General features: G+C 38.4%; 1 protein-coding gene across 5 annotated transcripts in view; it reads right to left on the bottom strand.

Annotated features, from left to right (window-relative positions):
- The window catches only part of ADGRB3 (adhesion G protein-coupled receptor B3), a 697114-nt gene extending 680886 nt beyond the window's left edge, over positions 1-16228 (bottom strand). For 4 of the 5 annotated variants that reach the window (XM_034648079.1, XM_034648080.1, XM_034648081.1 and 1 more), the window contains exons 1-3: positions 15515-16228; positions 13953-14118; positions 12087-12858 (exon numbers count right to left, since the gene is read on the bottom strand). In XM_034648079.1, the coding sequence (XP_034503970.1) occupies positions 12087-12843 (757 nt within the window). In that variant the 5' untranslated portion in view covers positions 12844-12858; positions 13953-14118; positions 15515-16228. The remainder of the gene's footprint in view (positions 1-12086; positions 12859-13952; positions 14119-15514) is intronic. The other variant, XM_019800499.2, reaches the window with a different exon arrangement.
- Positions 16229-17526: the final 1298 nt, after the last annotated feature.

Genomic DNA, 17526 nt, shown 5'->3' with positions numbered 1-17526 from the left:
ATTCCAAGAGATTTGACAGTTTGCATCTGAACTATCTGGTGATTAACCAAACAACACGGAAGAATGTCAGAATGCATAGCACCAAATAGATTACATTTATAAAGATTTAAAATCGGGGCTTCTGTATTTATCAACTAAAATTAAAGATACAAAAGAATTCTAAAATAATACTCGTTTTTATCTAGGCAAACTAGAATGTGAGCAAGAGGCATAACTGGAACAAGCAAATTTGCAGGAGGGGTGGGAACCTACAGTAGAAGACATTTGGAATCCGGATGACTAGAAGGAAAAATGAAGAACTGTGGCATTCATCTAAAGTACTTTGCGGAGCCACAGGACTGATTCCAGAGAAACTCTGAAAGAAATGTTTACATGGCAGGCACTAAAATGGGTCATAAACATGTCTCATACAAGGAGTGTGACAAAAAGAAGAGAAGGGGTGGGGATCCCACCTTTAGTCTAAACACAGTATGGCTTCATTACACTAGGTCTCTGTAAAGCAGAGGCAGAAACACTATGGCTGGCAGAAGATAGCAAATGACCAGCAAATTGGATGAGACATGGCAGAAAAGTAACGGAGTCAACTTATGGACATCCTCACAAGGCATCAGAGATGCCTGAAAGGCAGGATGGAATATGCTGAGGGCTTGCCTGAGGTTTGGGAGTGAGACCCAGGCAAACTTTAGAGTGTTCAGGCAAGGAGCTGGGAACAGAGAAAAATTAAGCACAGATAAATAGGCAATAGACCTATGGATACCAAACAAATTACGAATTTTGTTCTAAGCAAAATGCAATAAAAACAAAATGACAGTTTTTATACATTCTTAGTGATCAAAACACTAGAAAATTTTAGATTCTCAGAGGAAGAAAGTTTCTGCCATGAATTTCTTATATGTGGCTTCATATGGAGGCTTCTAAGATTTACAGTTCTGCAGTGGTTTTTGCAAGCAGAGTAGCCTCTGGGAACAACACAGGAAGAAAGGAGACTGATGAGGCATGGCTCTAGGCCTCCTGCCCACCTCAACCAAAACAGCTCCATTTCTAAAAATCTTTTTTTATATATTGGCTTTTTATTTAGAAAAAATGTTCCAGTGCTAAGAAAAAAAAAAAAAAGTTGTGTTAATTCACATTCTACATGCACTTATTTCTTTCACCTTAATCAGTTCTTACTACTTAGTGGATCAACTTCTATTCTGCTTCCAAACTCTCTCTGCTCCATTTCCATGGTCTCCGGAGGCAGAGGCCAGAGGCAAGCACATATCATATTTATTGTGCCTGGAACTCATTTATGCCCTTATCACCAGTTGAACACCAAAATATGGTCATCAGAAAATTCCAGGGAAATCAGTAAAGTAGAAAAAAAGCCATAGGTTTTTTAAGAGAGCAGATTTTAATATATTACAAAGGATGGGACTGAAATGTTCTGTGCAAATGGAACAATGAAGCTCCCCAGCTATTCACTTCGTCATATTTGAAAGTAAAGCCTATTGAAATTTTTTTTTTAAAAAAGCAGTTGTGCTTGGTTAATTTCTCAGGCACATGTATTAAAAAATATACAGTTTGCCCTACAAGTTACAAAAACCAAGGCCAGCCAAAGAGAGCTGACCACAGCCTGACATATCTATAAAGAAAGCTGACCTCTCTGAGAAGCCAAAGTAAACTCAAATTTCTCAGTCTACAGTGCAGAAGCAGATCTTTGAAAGTTTGCCAGACTTATGTAGAAAGATTACATAAAGTAAAGAGATTTTTGTCTTCCCAAGGTGCCCTCTTTTCCACATTACAATTATTATGACTAGCTACATAAGAAGAAACGTTTCCAAAAGCATCCAGTATACAATAAATATTTGTTATGTATTACTTATTCAGGAAAATCATAAAGCTCTGTTTCAACATAATTGTTTGAACATAATTTTTGGAAATTACTTCTTTTTTTCTCTCTTGGGATCCTTCCTTGATGTGAAAGGCAACAAATAGACTAACACAGAGAAAAAAAGTAAAAATTTTTATTACGAAAGTACAAGGGCAAACTTAGGTGCCTCGATTTGTTTTTTGTAATGTAACAAAGAAAAAAAAAAAGCTTTTTCTGTGTTTTCTCCTTATTTTGCTTTGAGGGGGTCAGGAAAATCAATAGGCAAAATGAAACTGAAATTATATTTTCATTTTACATTGTCCATCATTTCCACTTCCATTTACATCATAATGATATAAAATTAGAACAAAATCTTAATCTGTCAGTATTTTTTAAGTCTTATATGGGAACCTTGAAGTTATTTGTTTTTAATGATCAATTCACAAAATTTATTTTTATTTTATTTTATTTTTTTTTAAGATTTTTTTATTTATTTATTTATTTGACAGAGAGAGACAGCCACTGAGAGAGGGAACACAAGCAGGGGGAGTGGGAGAGGAAGAAGCAGGCTCATAGCTGAAGAGCCTGATGTGGAGCTCGATCCCATAATGCCAGGATCACGCCCTGAGCCGAAGGCAGACGCTTATCCGCTGTGCCACCCAGGCGCCCCACAAAATTTTTTTTTAAATATCCAGACCAGTTTAAATGTTCTGGAGTCACATCAATGCTGAAAATGCATATATGCTGTATATGAATGTGTATGTATTATGTAATTTAAGAATTAGCTAAGTAATCAACAAACCAACAAGCAAATATACAAAAATACTTGTAGAGCCTAAATTCAATGGAGTTATAAAGATAAACACATTGATTCCAAGAGAGGATTAAGTGTAAAAAAAAAAAAAAACACCTCAACTGAGTTAAAAAAAAAAAAAAAGGGGCCAACTGATTTTAATTTTCACCAACTCAGTTCTTTAAATTCTTATTATTTCCCTGTTTACTTCAGCTGGTCTATATGCTAATCTGCAAAAGGGCTAATAATTAAGTAAGACCTTTAGCACATTAAAAGAATGGATCGAAACTTAAAAGGTTGGTTTCGAGCCAATCCAGTAAGAAATCAGAAATCACTTCACCACCAAAATTATACACCCCTAGCCTAGTCAGGGTCCCAGTAAGAAAGAGATGCTGTCCTCAAATAACATAATTTGAGAAAACAGTAAAGCGTGGATAGTGCTTGGTGAAACCAAGGAGCGAGAACACAGCACTCAGGGTTAGAAACAGCAGACAGCCATTACTACCCACGGGCAAAAGGGGTGAGAAGAGAGAGTGGCTACCAGAGCTTCAAGGGTAAGCCCACCTCACTGAAGCTGTGATCTTCAACAGAAGGGAGCCCGGGCCTCTCTCTTCTCCAGCACGCAACACTATTTCTCAGTGTATCACAGAATAACTAAAAAATGTAAGACATGCTATTTCTCCAAAACACAGATTTCCCTAGAAAATGGGAGTGATATGAAAATCCAAGATAGATGTTGCTAAATCATCTTAGTAAATCTGCACAGCCTCTGAACTTGAAATACACTGCTCTTTAAATTTAAGGAGCTTAGACTGAAAATTGTCTTTTTGAGATTGACATCACATTGTTCAAATAATATATACCAAATAGAATAAAAATCTAATGGATGAAAGCTTTATATGTAAAGACTACTCTGTATTAAGTAGTATAGTGGTATGTGATTATTGTCCTGGCTAGATACAGATATTTTTTTTTCTTAAATCAAACAGTACAACTATCAAACAGTCCTAAGTGACTGTGCCTCTTTCATGTTATAGAAATGGCATTAAATATAAATTCCAAGAAGACTTAAATTCAGCTGAAATAATGTTCCCATCAAATATCTGCAGATTGGAAATCCATTAATCAGGTAAGATTTAGACTATATAACACCTAAAGTCCCTCATATATCTGGGAATTTGTGATTCGCACTCCAGAGACAGTGAGAAAACCCGTAGATCTGAAATTCCCCAGTTTTTCATTTGAACCAATTTGTATTAAATTTTTAGAGAAAGGAAAACCCTAGTCTTTAGGATATTCTATATATTCAGCACAAGTCAATGGGACAAATATCACACAATTATTCCCCAAATAAAATAATATATGCAATAGAGCTTGACAAACTGGAAAGCGTTTTCTCAATGTTAGGTATTATTACATTTTTTAAATTTATAAAAAATTTATAAAATGCTTATTATAATGCATTACTTCCTTGTTTTCTCAGGAGTGATGCTAGATGAATCTTCTCTTTAAAATGTTTATTGGAAAACAAATTGTTTAGATATGCAAGCATAGAAATTAATTTTTTTAATTATCAAGATTTTTTAAAATTACCTTAAAAGGTGGGAGGGACACCAATAGAAATGTCATGAAAGAAATACTGTGTAACACCCACCCAGTATGAATTACCCAGGAGAGATAATATTTCTGTGACAGTTCTATCACCTTAACATATTTATTGCTAAAAAGCAATCTTATCAAGGTAGCTTTTTCTGGTTGATTCCCCAACTGTTTTAATACTTTCTATTCTGTTTAAGTGTATCTAAGTTGTATTCTAAATCAGTTGACCCTTGAACAACATCGTTTGAATTGCATGAATCTACTTATACTCAGATTTTTTATAAAAATACAGTATTGTATTATAAATGTATTTTCTCTTATGATTTTCTTAGTAACATTTTATTTTCTCTAGCTTGCTATAAGAATACAGCATATATATATACGGGGCGCCTGGGTGGCACAGCGGTTAAGCGTCTGCCTTCGGCTCAGGGCGTGATCCCGGAGTTGTGGGATCGAGCCCCACATCAGGCTCCTCTGCTATGAGCCTGCTTCTTCCTCTCCNCCCCCTGCTTGTGTTCCCTCTCTCGCTGGCTGTCTCTATCTCTGTCGAATAAATAAATAAAATCTTTAAAAAAAAAAAAAAAGAATACAGCATATATATATATATATATACACACATACACACATTTTGTATATATATACAAACTGTGTTAATCGACTGTTCATATAATTGGTAGGGGTTCCTGTCAATAGCAGCCCTTTAGAAGTTAAATTTTGGGGGAGTCAAAAATTATATGCAGATTTTCAACTGTGCCCATAACTTCCCTGGTGTTCAAAGGTCAACTGTATTATAATCTGGTTCTATCAGTGTTCTAGTATCTTTTCCATGCACATATTTATTCCGTTTTCCCAAACAGAACATTCCCCAAAGAAACTTACTATCCAGAAGAAATCATTAGAGAATATAATATCCAGGATTAGGTGGCAGGTAAATTATTTCACTTAACATAGTGAAAACCAAACAGTAACCATTTTACCTTTATGTTTTATATCGTGTTCCAAGCCTTAATGATTACGTGATGGGGATGGGCGTGGTTATGGTGAAAAATGCGTATCAGCATTTTCAGAAAAGACTCCTTATTCACTTAATTTTGAGAGAAATAGCTCCATACTAATGTATTCATTATGAATTTGTTACTTATACTTTCTGTGTATAGCAGAAATACATTACTTATTAACCATTAACAGATAGATACCTAGGTCATTCTCTGCAATTGAGCAAAATTCCTGAATGATAGTTGAAAGATAATAGAACATGGAGCATTTAGCATTTCATAGAGTCCCATAGATCACATTTTGTCATTTTCCTTCAAGAAAATATCAGAATCTTTAAATGAGTACTAAAAAAAAAATTGTTTTCTTTTCAATACTGAATATATAAACCTTTGGAGGAATCCTAGGGCTTACTGGTATGTGATCACAATCCAGTGAAAAACACACAAAACCACCCTACTTTTTTTTCCAAATGGTTTAACATGGACTAATATTTCAAGATAATTCCTTTTCAAAATACATTTCAAAACATGAACTTAATTTTGCATAACACAGCAAAGAGTAAAATACTCATGAAACTGTTTAATTTCAATAGATTTGCAGGCTATCAGCAATGATATCCAAAGGACATCTTCCCAGGCCTAGGATGACTCACATACCACTAGCTTGATCTATTTGATGTATTAGTCATGCCTCCATCAACACACAGGTACTGAGATGCTACCTTTTTGTATCTAATGCAAAATAGACATACATTCAAGATGCCTAATGATCCTTTGTTAAATGTCCTAAATTCCTAAACAAGTTCAAATAATTAAATGACAATCTGCTTCATTATTTATTATTAATCCTCTATCATTTATAGCCAAAATGTAAGAATAAAAAAGACATTCAAAAACTGAATTGAGGGCCTTGAGCAATGGACTAAGCAAGTGCAATCTCATTTAATTCAACACTCTGCTATCAAAGATTGATGAGTCAAGCTCAGTCACTTGACAGGTGCTGCTAGGAGGCTGAGTCACTCTGAGAACTCAAGTGTACCTTACACCAAAATCCCTTTCATTTCATTGAAGTGATATACTTAGAAAATTGCATACCTCTCTGATTTTTATTAGTTAATTGATTTGGGAAGAAATTTCCACAGGGCTGACAGGAACTAAAATATCCCAAGCCATTAATTTTATTAGGTTCTTAAAATTCAATACATGATGTCATTTCCTGTTCTCCTATACCCTGAGACATAAGCATCACTAACCTAATCTGAGAAGGGGAAAGTAGTAATACAGAGCAACACAGTTACTATGTGGAAGAGTAGAATCAAACTCAAACAATAGATTTTAAAACCCAGCAATGATATTTTGAAAAAGTAAAAAAAAGTTTATTTTTGAATGAAGGTTGATTTGAGATCCAAGAGCCACATGACTATAGGTAATGAATACCAGAGTGATTCTAAAGAATAGTATATTTTTTAAAAGCCTTCAGTTTAACAATAAAATCTCTTCTAGTAGGAAATGAAGTCAATAAGGTAACACATGAAGCTGAACTCTAAATTTTCTTGTCAATTTTGGAAGAAAACTAACCTACAGTACATTTATCTACAGCTATCATAAAACCCACTGACACATCTTTCCAAATGTGTGCGTGCATGGGACATAGTGCACACACACAAATTTTCTTTTTTTTTTTTTAAGATTTCATTTATTTATTTGTCAGAGAGAGAGAGCATGCACAAGCAGGAGGGAGAAGCAGAAGGAGAGGGAGAAGCAGGCTCCTTGCTGAGCAAGGAGCCAATGTGGGACTCAATCCCAAGACCCTGGGATCATGACCTGAGCTGAAGACAGACACTTAACTGACTGAGCCACCCAGGTATCCCCACGACACAAATATTCATGTTAATATTTTAATTTATCGCCTGCAAAAAATATGTTGCCATATGACAGAATTTTGTTTCATTAGATAATGTATACATATATGATGTCCTAAATTGTTTGTCAAAATTCAAAAATGGCAAAAGTAAAAATTATGGTACTTTAATTGATCAGGCCTATATTCTACTATTACTACATTTATAGATTATTAAATAGGAATGAATAACAAAAGCACTGAGCTTGACATGCAAATACTCCTTTCCTCTCTTGGAAAGAGTTTGCATGTTTGTCTTCAAACTGTGCAAGAGAGGCTTGGGAAATGTCATTACTGTAGAAGTAATGCTAGAGTCAGAAAAGAGAAGCATAAAGGGAAATGAAGACAGTTAAACAGAAATTGGCAAATTTTCTTACTATTTTTTTTTGTAGATAGCCATGTGTAGAAAGTTATATGGACCATAAATCTTTTAATATACATATAAAATTAAGAATAGTTCATAATGATTCCATTTTCTTGTTTAAAAAGTGATATTAAATAATATGTTGAGATCAGAAGCTGGCATAAACAATGCATTAATGGAAGTGGAAATGATATAAATGGTAGCCATCTTCCCCTAAAAAATGGAAAGTAAAAGGTGGCCTCTTTCCCCAAATGATGTAGTTTTATTCTTTCTATTGTAACCAATGTATTACTACCTTTCCTATTGAGATCTTTTTTGTTTTGTTCATTTGACATTCAATATTTACTGAAGCTCTATTAAGACTGTCATACACAACTGAAGACCCAGTCTTTATGCTTGAAGAATTCCCAGGTCTAACGGAGGGAGACAGAAATACAAACAGAAAATACACTGCAATATGACAAATGCTAGAACATAAGTACAGTTCGTGCAGAGCACTATGGGATGCAGCCAAGGGGAAGAGCAAACTTTCAGGCTCTGCATCTCAAGGAACAGACTCAATGTGCCTTTCTACATTCTGATAGAGACTGTGGGATCATGGCAGTCATTTTACAAAGGAAGTAAGATCCAAGGACAGTAAAGAGGAAAGTGAAAGGTGCTGAACAGTTCTGAGGGCAAAAGGAGCAAGAGTAGAAAGAAATGAAAACACACTGATAGACACACAAATTGCTCTAGATGAAAAAATAGGTACCTAGAACTGTAAACACACAACCCAGGCTAGATTTTGCACAGGCACATAGTGAGACTTCCCTTGGATGATAGAATATCAAGGATTAGTACAGGCAGAGTGAAAAGACAAATGAGTATGTGTGTTCAGATTTCCTGGAATCTATACAGGGATCCCAATTTCCTTTCACATAAGCAGCACCATTGATGTAAGTAGGAAACAAAGGTTCCATTAAGGCTTATTATGTGATTTAGATACCCTGGTAGAGAATTTTTTCTGCCAAAACTGTTTTAGTTGCTTATTTTAGGTGAAGAGGTAAGAAGTAAGATCTTATATTTTAGCTATATAGTCCAGATTCATCTATGGTAGGAGAAAAAAAAAAGAAGTCCTATAAAACGTAGTAAAGGCCTCATGAATACATGCCAGTACCTCCCCAGACTTATATCTGAAAACCAGGTAAATAGCAATGTCATTTGAGTTTCCTTTAAAAAAAAAAAAACAGTTATCTAAATTAAATGTAGACAGTTTTTTAAAAATATTGCTTGAAATAAGATACTATTTTTAAAAGGCTTCATTTTGTTGGTTTATTTGGTTTTCAAATTTTCACATAAAAACTGGGGAACGGCAACTAAGTTTTTATAATCATATGTCACCCTCAAATATGTCAAACTTAAAAAACAAGGTACTTAAATGTATTAATACCTAACTAATTAATACTTTAATAAAGCATCAGTCCAATTATTTACTGTTATAACATATTCAAAATACATTTGCAATTGTTGGTGTCTTCATTACAAACAGCAATAGTTTTCTTCTTGCTGTTTTCTGGCTATGAAATTCTTCAGTACATGAATGTATTACTAACAAACATTTTAGTAGAAAGTCTATATCAACAAAATCAACATCCCAGTCCTGGGAGCCTATAATTTCCTCAAATACTAACTTTAAATATGATTTTGTGATTTCAGTGGACACATTCAAAATATTCAGCATTTGGCACACCATTACCATCACCACCAGCACCGCAAAAAGCCTAGAATTGCATCTATTGCATGTAAAGAGTCTTCTGTCCAATTTGTGCCACTTCTATGATGTAATAAATGTAGAAAATATTTCTACTCAAGGTTTTCAGTACTTATTACAGTGAATAAAGCAGAAGTAAAGAAAAACTATGGAGAATAATTTTGTATTTATTCCTGTGATGACTTACAAGATAGTCTATTTTTCTATAGAAAATAGAAATCATTTATCAATATAAAATGCAAGTAGAATTTTTAAAGCCTTATTTTAAAACCTGGGATTACATTTACCATATAAAGTAAAGACATTCTGGAATAAAATTAGGTATGAGTAAAACAACTGTATGTAATTATTAACCTCTAACCTGGTGAATATCATTATATGGTAGTTTATTTGAAATGGTATTAAATAATTCTTTTGTAAGATTTTATATAGCGTTTATATAAAATATTAAAGATTTAATATACTTTGCATAAATTTTACTAAATTAAGAGTCTGCAGATTTTCACATTCCTTTCCTACAACGCAGCATAGCCAAAAGTCTTCTTTGAATGAGGTAAGGAATGCCGAATATATTTTATAAGAATTATTTACAAATGCATCAGCTACAATTATGTCATCAGGAATTACTTACCCTTACCTTTCTGACTCAGAACACCTAAACAGTTAAAGAACACATATTTAGAATAAAGAGAATACAGGCTGTGCAATTTTACTGATACAGCATATATTCCTCCCCTACTATATAAAGTTTTCCTAGTTCAGTTCTATTAACACGATAACAATTTTAACATAATCACCTGTTTGTCTATGGAGATATTCCTTTCTCATTTCATCAGCTAATTAGCCAAAAGAAACAGACGTGCTCCCACGTGATTTCTACATCGAATGTCTAAAATCACTCATTCTTACTCATTTACCAAACAAATGACTATCTAGTCCAACTTCTATAAATCCTAGCACCGTTTCAACCCACATCTCATGATCATGACCTGCAAAATCTTTGAAAATCATGCTTAATGTGCACACAACTTTGTTTTTGTGACTTGCTGCCATTCACAAAAAAAGCTTCCAAAACTAGATTCACTTTCCACTCCTCATCAGCAGTCAATTTCATGATAGAATTTTAACCACTGAAAAAACAGATACTCTAGATTTTATTAAAACAGCAATAAAACAAACAAACAAATACTAGTTTCTGGTGTTAACTGTCTTATTAGCCAGCTTGTAGCATCACATTTTCTGTGTGTATTGTAGCTTCTTATTCTAGGGGACACTAATTAGTTTTAAATGGTGTTAAATACCATCCCTGCAGTTGGAAGTGCTTCTCTGGGATTTTTACTAGAGAAAAGAACTCCTGTAATTTAAAACCACTTTGTTTTCTTCAGCCACAGCTGTTAGTGAAACACTGACCTGTAGAAATCTTAAAGGTTTTCAACCCTCTCTCATTGCCATTAGTCTGTATTTATTTTCTAACACATCTTCTCCCCACGTACCATTGCTCTTCCTTAATCCCCATCCCCCAAATTGCCTTCAGCAGAGAAACCGCATCTAGCTAGTTAAGCCCTTCTCTCTCTTTCCCTCCCACCCCCACCCCTTACAAAGCCTTGGCTACTTGTAAAGAAAATTCTCCAACAACGTGTCAATTTTATATTGGCCACAAAGACAACTTCTGTTGGGGGAGGGGGAGGAAAGAGGGACTGGAGCTTGGCTGTCCCTTTCCACAGACAGGGATCTTTGTGGCGATCAGAAAACATTTCCTGCATAAAAAATCAACACTCTCTAGTTGCAGGGTTGGGGAGCAAGAACGAATACGTATCAGCCCTGTCCTCAAAGGAATGGAACACATCCGTTAACCTTCCAAACAGGAAAGTCATTTTCTCAAAATATATCAGCTTTCTTGCATTATTAAACGTAATCTACAATCTGAAATCCTCTGGTAGCTCCCCCACTAGGGATTGGATGAAAGCTATAAATCACTCCTGTACTTTCTTTTTCCTCTGCATTTCCGTTGCACTATTTGTTCCATCTAGCTCATCTCTGACATGCTCCCACTCTCCTCGTGTATATCAACAGGGGACCAAGGACAGCAAAAATCACGCAAGAGGGCTATCAGGTTTTACAGGGTCAGCCTGTGTTTTAATTCTACCCTTCACCCGCCTCCAAGTGGCTTCATAGCCAGGAGACCCCAGAGTTTGCGCTTCCAAGTGGGGTTTCAAAAGAGCAAGCGCACAGGATTTATTGTGCAAAGCATTTTTTTTTTAATTGGAGGGGGACACCCTTGTCTTCAGCTGTCAGAAGGTCATTTGGTCCAAACAGGATTGCAATTGAGTTTGTGTCACCTTTCCATCCATCTTCCCCAACTTGGCGCAGCACAACAAAAGGGGTCTTGGTTGAGACAGTGAGACAGAGAAGGCAAAGGGGAGAGGAAGTGAAGGGTACTCTTTACAGGGCTGTAGCATAAGGTAGAAATCCTACAAATCCATTTCACAGGAGTGTGCGTGAGAGAGAGTGCATGTATACAGGTAGGTCTCCCCAAGGGGCTACAGCCAATGAAGACCCCGCACACACACCTCACCAACCTCCATTGCAAATAGGCTCCACGTTTTTGACACACTACCAGGGCATGTTGATAAGAGCTACCCCATCCTCAATGCCCCATCTCTAAAATCTTGAAACCCAAAATTAGTTTAAGAGACCTTTATTAGTGAAGATCACAAATCAAATGACTGCAAAGATGATAAAGAGCAATGATTAAGCCCTTGTGTGGAAACAGCACATTTTAATGCCATCTCCCAACACCCCTCCCTCCCCTCTCCCCTCACTGCTGGGCACTTACCTTCTTTGGGCGGTCGCTTGGCCTCCCTGGTAAGATTGCAGACCTGGGTGGTTTGCAGCTCCTGGGTCAGGCAGCCCTCGGTCTGCTCATTCAGGGGTAACACCACGTTATTTAACAAAACCAGCGACTGGTCGTCGATCCCCCACTCTCCCAAATGCTGAGGGCAGGTGCATTTTGTATACATGATCCCACATGATTCTGTTCTCCCATTTTCTGATTTTAAGCAGCTCTCCAGCCAAGTGCATAATACATGGCAACCAAACTGGCTTGGGCTCACCTTGTTCAATACCAAAAATTCAAAAAAAGATTTCTGATCTTCTTCCCCTTTTTTCTGTAATCCTGGGAAATCGGTTGGAAACACCCGACGTATTTGAATAAAATTTTTATCATATTGTAGAAAAACGAAAGCATTCTTGGAATCGCAGAGTTGCATTATAGAATGATTCTTTCTTAAAAGATCCTTTATTTTTTCATGGGAAAAATGATCAAACTGATACGCCAAGAGGGAAAAGTTAGAGCAGCTAAGGTCCTTTTTGGAAAATTTCAGGTAAATGCTATATTTGGTTGGATCTGGATTTTCCAGCGTCCAAGTGCAGTTTGTAAAGTTTTTGGGAAACATTTCACTTACAGAATACGATCCATAAATGACTCCCTTCACCAAAGTTGAACACCAGAAGTCTTGGGCAGCATTAAATCCAAACATAACCAGGAGATAGGTGGAAAATATATAAATCAGCAGGTTACGAACAGCCTTCATCCTATGTCATTTGGCCTGTAAAAATGGCAATGAAAGTAAAATGCAAGTAGGAGTCTAAGCGCATTGAAAAAAGAAACTCCTTCCAATATTACAGCCAGCTGTTTTCAAGATTTCAGTAAAAAACCCTTTTTAAAAGAAGGGCAGGTAATTTTTTTATTTTATAACGCTAGGAAATTATCTGTTGCTGTGTGAACAGCGCCCTCACGCGGTGATTCACAATGGCCAAATTCTCTACATTCAATTTAAAAATAATATTTAATAGATGATTAACAGGAATGCTTCTAATTTATCTACCAGGATTTCCTCCAAATGCATTATGATTCTATTGAAAGAAAAGGAAAACATATCTTTTTAAAATATCATAACCTAAATTTTAATTTTTGAAATATTTTTAAGCAACCTATACAACCTTTTCTTTCCCTCAGTCGGCCTGCAGTAAACATCATCACACAAAATCTAACCTGATAATCTGGGAACAGCTGTCATCACTTTATTTCTTTTATCTTAAATATGAAAAGCAATTTCGATAAAGGATAGCCACAATTTTAAAAACATGAATGATAATTTGTTGAGGATGAAACATCATCTCCCAAATGCCCATACTTGTCTTTGCAGGGACCACTGTGTGAACTGATGGGAATTCCTGTGCAAAAACATCGGCATTCATGTGGATTAATAGAATTTTAAAACCATCATCTGAGAAAGGACATAGATGGGTTGATACATGGGGAAGACTTGTTGTTCAACATCACCACTGAGAACCAGGATTTAAGGCAGTCATTTCAATGTGACATGCCCTCTTGGGATACATAAAGTGGATCACTGTATTAGTATCTGTATCCAAAGGCAATGTCGGTGAAAAATCCCAGAACCACAGTAATTGAGCTGGCTTCAGTCTTTTAATTTTTTTTTTAATTAGGGCTATTTTATCTAGAGTTATCTACTGTAATTTAAGATTTACACATGGTAGATAAAAGACATTAGCATTTGCTTTCCTAGCAGATTTCAATTACTGAATTGCTCTCTTTCCAGCAAGAGCTCCAAAGCTCCTTTTCTTTATATTTTTTAACCTGGCCTTGCATAATAAAGTAATCCTTGGTTATATTTACCTCTGTAAGTTGTTATCCAAAAATAACTCGAATTTTTTTCAGCTTTAACCTTTAAGAAGTTATTTCTTAGAATAAATGACACTGCTTTTTTGTTTAGCCTCTGAGCTGAGAAAAGTGATGCCAAGTTAATTATAAAAGTCTTTAGGCTGCAGTCTCTTCCACTGTTCTGTAAACAGAGACAGACATACAGATATATAGACAGTTAAGAGTTTTCGTGTCTTTGCCTGGGTCCTCTCTGAACCAAAGGATAAATCCCTCTTCTTCCCATTGCATAACACACACCAACGCATGCACACAAATACCAGTGACCGAAGTCCCTGAAGATAGATCTGCATTTTCCAGATCATAATTCAAATTCTATGTCTTGATATAGGAGAAAACAGCCCCAACTCTAAATCTCTATATAGCAGCAGTTTAAAATAACATCAGAACTGCTGGGACTATCAAAACAGCGTTCTCTGTTTCAAGCATACAGCTCAATGAATAATGCATTTTCTTCTTGAGAAAATAAAGCCAATGAGCATTTAAAGGTTAAAAAATTGGGAAAGTTGCAGGAAATTCTGGAAATAATTTCCTCTTTTTTTTGCTGTAGCACTTTGCAGGCAATGCAGGTCTGCGCAGTGTTCTTCAGGATAGAGTGTAGGCGTTGAGAGCCAATGTGACAATAAGTGTCTAAATTAGGAATTCCATCCATGAAAGGGGGCTTCATTTTATAATAGGTAACTCAAAAAGAGGTCGTATTTCTTTTCCTAATGAAATCGGTACTTTTGCTTCCATTTATCTGACAGTGCATGTCTGCATTGCTGTGCTCATCAAGGATTAGAAAGAGTGAGGAAATAGCTCTGATTTCACTCAAGCTTGCTCAAGAGAGCCCCCTCAATATAATGCTCTTTATTTTAATCCTTAAGCCTTGGTGTACGGAGCCTTGTTTTATTCTAAAGAATCAAAAATGAATCATTGAACTCTGCCGTCCCCCCACCCCCGCCCCCGACTGCAGGGCCAGTTCAAACAATTGTATTTCCCTCTTTAAGAAAGAAAGAATGGGGTGGGGGTGTCTAAGGGATGGCTACCAAGGTCTCAACGATGTTGTATTTATTTATTTATATATTTGTCTCCTGCTGAGAAGCAAACCGGCATTTAGTTTAGCCATTCTCAAAACTGATTTTCTGGGTGACACTTTAGTTTAGTCGAACATAGACGGCGCCATCACTCCACTAATTTTTTTTCCCCAATAGAAGACCCACTGCCTCCCCTTATCTTAACTTCCTTCTAACCTAAAAATTTCTCCCCGTAATATCACCCCAATCACACACAACCATCAGATTTTCTAGGTCTCCCTGCCTATTCCTTCCGACCCAGCCCATCTCTTGAAAAACAGACTTCTCTAACTTTTCAACTGCGGCGTTTAAGTAAATGCAGACAGTCGGGTTTGCTCGCAGCCCCTCCATCTGCCAGCAACAGCCTTTCCTTTCCTTGTCCTCCCTCCGCAAACACCTAGACGGAGAGCTCCTCTGTGGCGACCCCTGGCAGAGGGAAGGTGACCCCTAGACCCCCTTCCTTACCTTCCACTCCGAAAGCTCAGGGAGGCTCTTGCTCTAAGACACCAGCACAGGCACGCGTCCCAGCAACAGTGACGGAGAGACTCCCCTTCGGTCCCAATCACCGTTGCCCATTTTCCCCGGCTCAGCTTCAAAAATCAGGATTTATTTTTTTAAATGCACACTTAAGAGAAGCAAAAGATGTGGGAAAAAATCAAAGACGGGAGCTGTGGGAGAAAAAAGCCCCCAGGACCCCGGAGCCTGACGCCGTATCCAGCTGAATCCCACCTCCAACGGAGGTGGGGGGGGGAGAAGCCCCCCGTAGAGAGACTCTGAGGAAACAAAAAAAGCAACAACAACAAAAAAATGCGAGTGGCTTAAAAGCGAGGATTTGTTTTATCAAATCTACCCCCAACAAACCTATTAGCCAAGAAGCAAAGAAAGCGCTGAGACGAGAAGTGACCGGCGACAGCAGCGGCTGCTAAGGCAGATTTGTTGGGGCGGTGGGTTTATTACAGGAGTATTCGTGGTCGGATCGGAAGGCTCAAGCTTATGCTTTTTCCTCTTTCCGCTTTCCTCCCTCCTCCTCCTCCCCCCGCAGGTACTGATGGACGGACCGCGACTAAGGAGAGGGGGGAAAAAATCCTTGGCTGGTGATGTCGGAAAGCTGTTTGAATGCCCAGCGAGGAGGGGCGCGAGAGCGAACGAGATAGTAAAGCTCTGTCTCGGGTGTGCGCGCCGGCGCGCGGCGCACGCTCTCCCCAGGGCGCGCGCGAGGGAGGGGGGGTGCGCGTCCCCGGGGTGCGCGCCCGCGCGCCGGTCTCTCGCGTGCTCGTGCGCGCGCGCGTCCCCGGGCGCCCTGCGCCCAGCGCTAGCACCCGTGCGGTGCGCTAGGCGGCCGGCCCGAGGCTCGACGAGCGCCGCGCGGCCGCTGTGCCTTCCCGGAGTTCTGCCTCCCGAGGGCGCGGGCGGGTGTGTGAGAGAAGGGGAGGGAAGCGGCGGGGTGAGAAAGGAGGGAGGCCCGGCGGGAGGGCTGGAGAGAGACGGGCGGGAGGGGGACTCCGCGGTGCTCCAGCCAGGGCCGCGGTGAGCCTGCACGTCACGGCTACTCAAAACCAAGCACGTCCCGAAAGCAGTATTTTCTGCGTCTGGGAGGTTTTTGCATCCTCAGTTCCCACCGCTGGGGCTGGCGGCGACCAACTGTAAGAGAAACTCACTGGGAGGCGAGGTTAGGGGGGTGCGGAGGACTGGAAGGCGACTCTGACGGGTGGGAAGTAAATACTGGACTTGATCGCCTTTCTTTCTTTCAGCGTGGACCTGTCGTAGCCGAAAAGCTGTCATTTCATCACCGGGATTCAGATGAATTGATCCAGTCCTCAGAGGCACATCCCGGCTCCCGAAATGCTGCGTGTCTCTGGCTGGAACAATACTAGTTTTTCTCAGCGAGGCTGCAATTAACATCTTATTTGTTCTGGCTAGATACAGGCTTTGTCAGGACCGCGGTGCGGCGACCGAGGTTGGGTATCTTGCGTTGCTTTCTGCATGGCAATGGGATCGTGGTTGTGGGGTCTAAACTTTTGTTTTCTTAATGTATCTGATTCCTTTTCAAGTTTCCCTAGTAACAGGTTTGTGGACAGGGGTGGAAAAAGAAACGAGGGAAAGGGGGAGGAAAAACTACCAGATTCTCGATTTAGCAGCCAAAAAAAGAAAAAGGTAAATTTCCATCACTCCCCACCTTTATTTATTTATTTATTTAGCCCCCCCTGGGCAGTTGGCTGACAAGTATTTGATGAACTAGCTTCAGATACAAAGCTGCAAAAGGTCATTCGCCTACTGATTATTTCTCTACTTGTAAAAGCAGTTGGTGGTTGGCAAAACAAGTGGCAAAATAGTGTGGTGATATGGTGGGGGAGACCACAATGGGTAATTCATATAAAGTGTCGGAGTCTTCCTAAGGGTGAGTGGCTCAAGCTGCAGGTGAAGTGGAATAAAACAAATTTCCATCATTTTCTCTCTGTACTCATTCCCCATTTTTC

Source organism: Ailuropoda melanoleuca, chromosome 19 (assembly GCF_002007445.2).
Source record: "Ailuropoda melanoleuca isolate Jingjing chromosome 19, ASM200744v2, whole genome shotgun sequence".
Lineage (NCBI taxonomy): Eukaryota > Metazoa > Chordata > Mammalia > Carnivora > Ursidae > Ailuropoda > Ailuropoda melanoleuca.
Note: the sequence above shows the minus strand (reverse complement) of the source record. Positions and strands in the feature narration are given on the sequence as shown.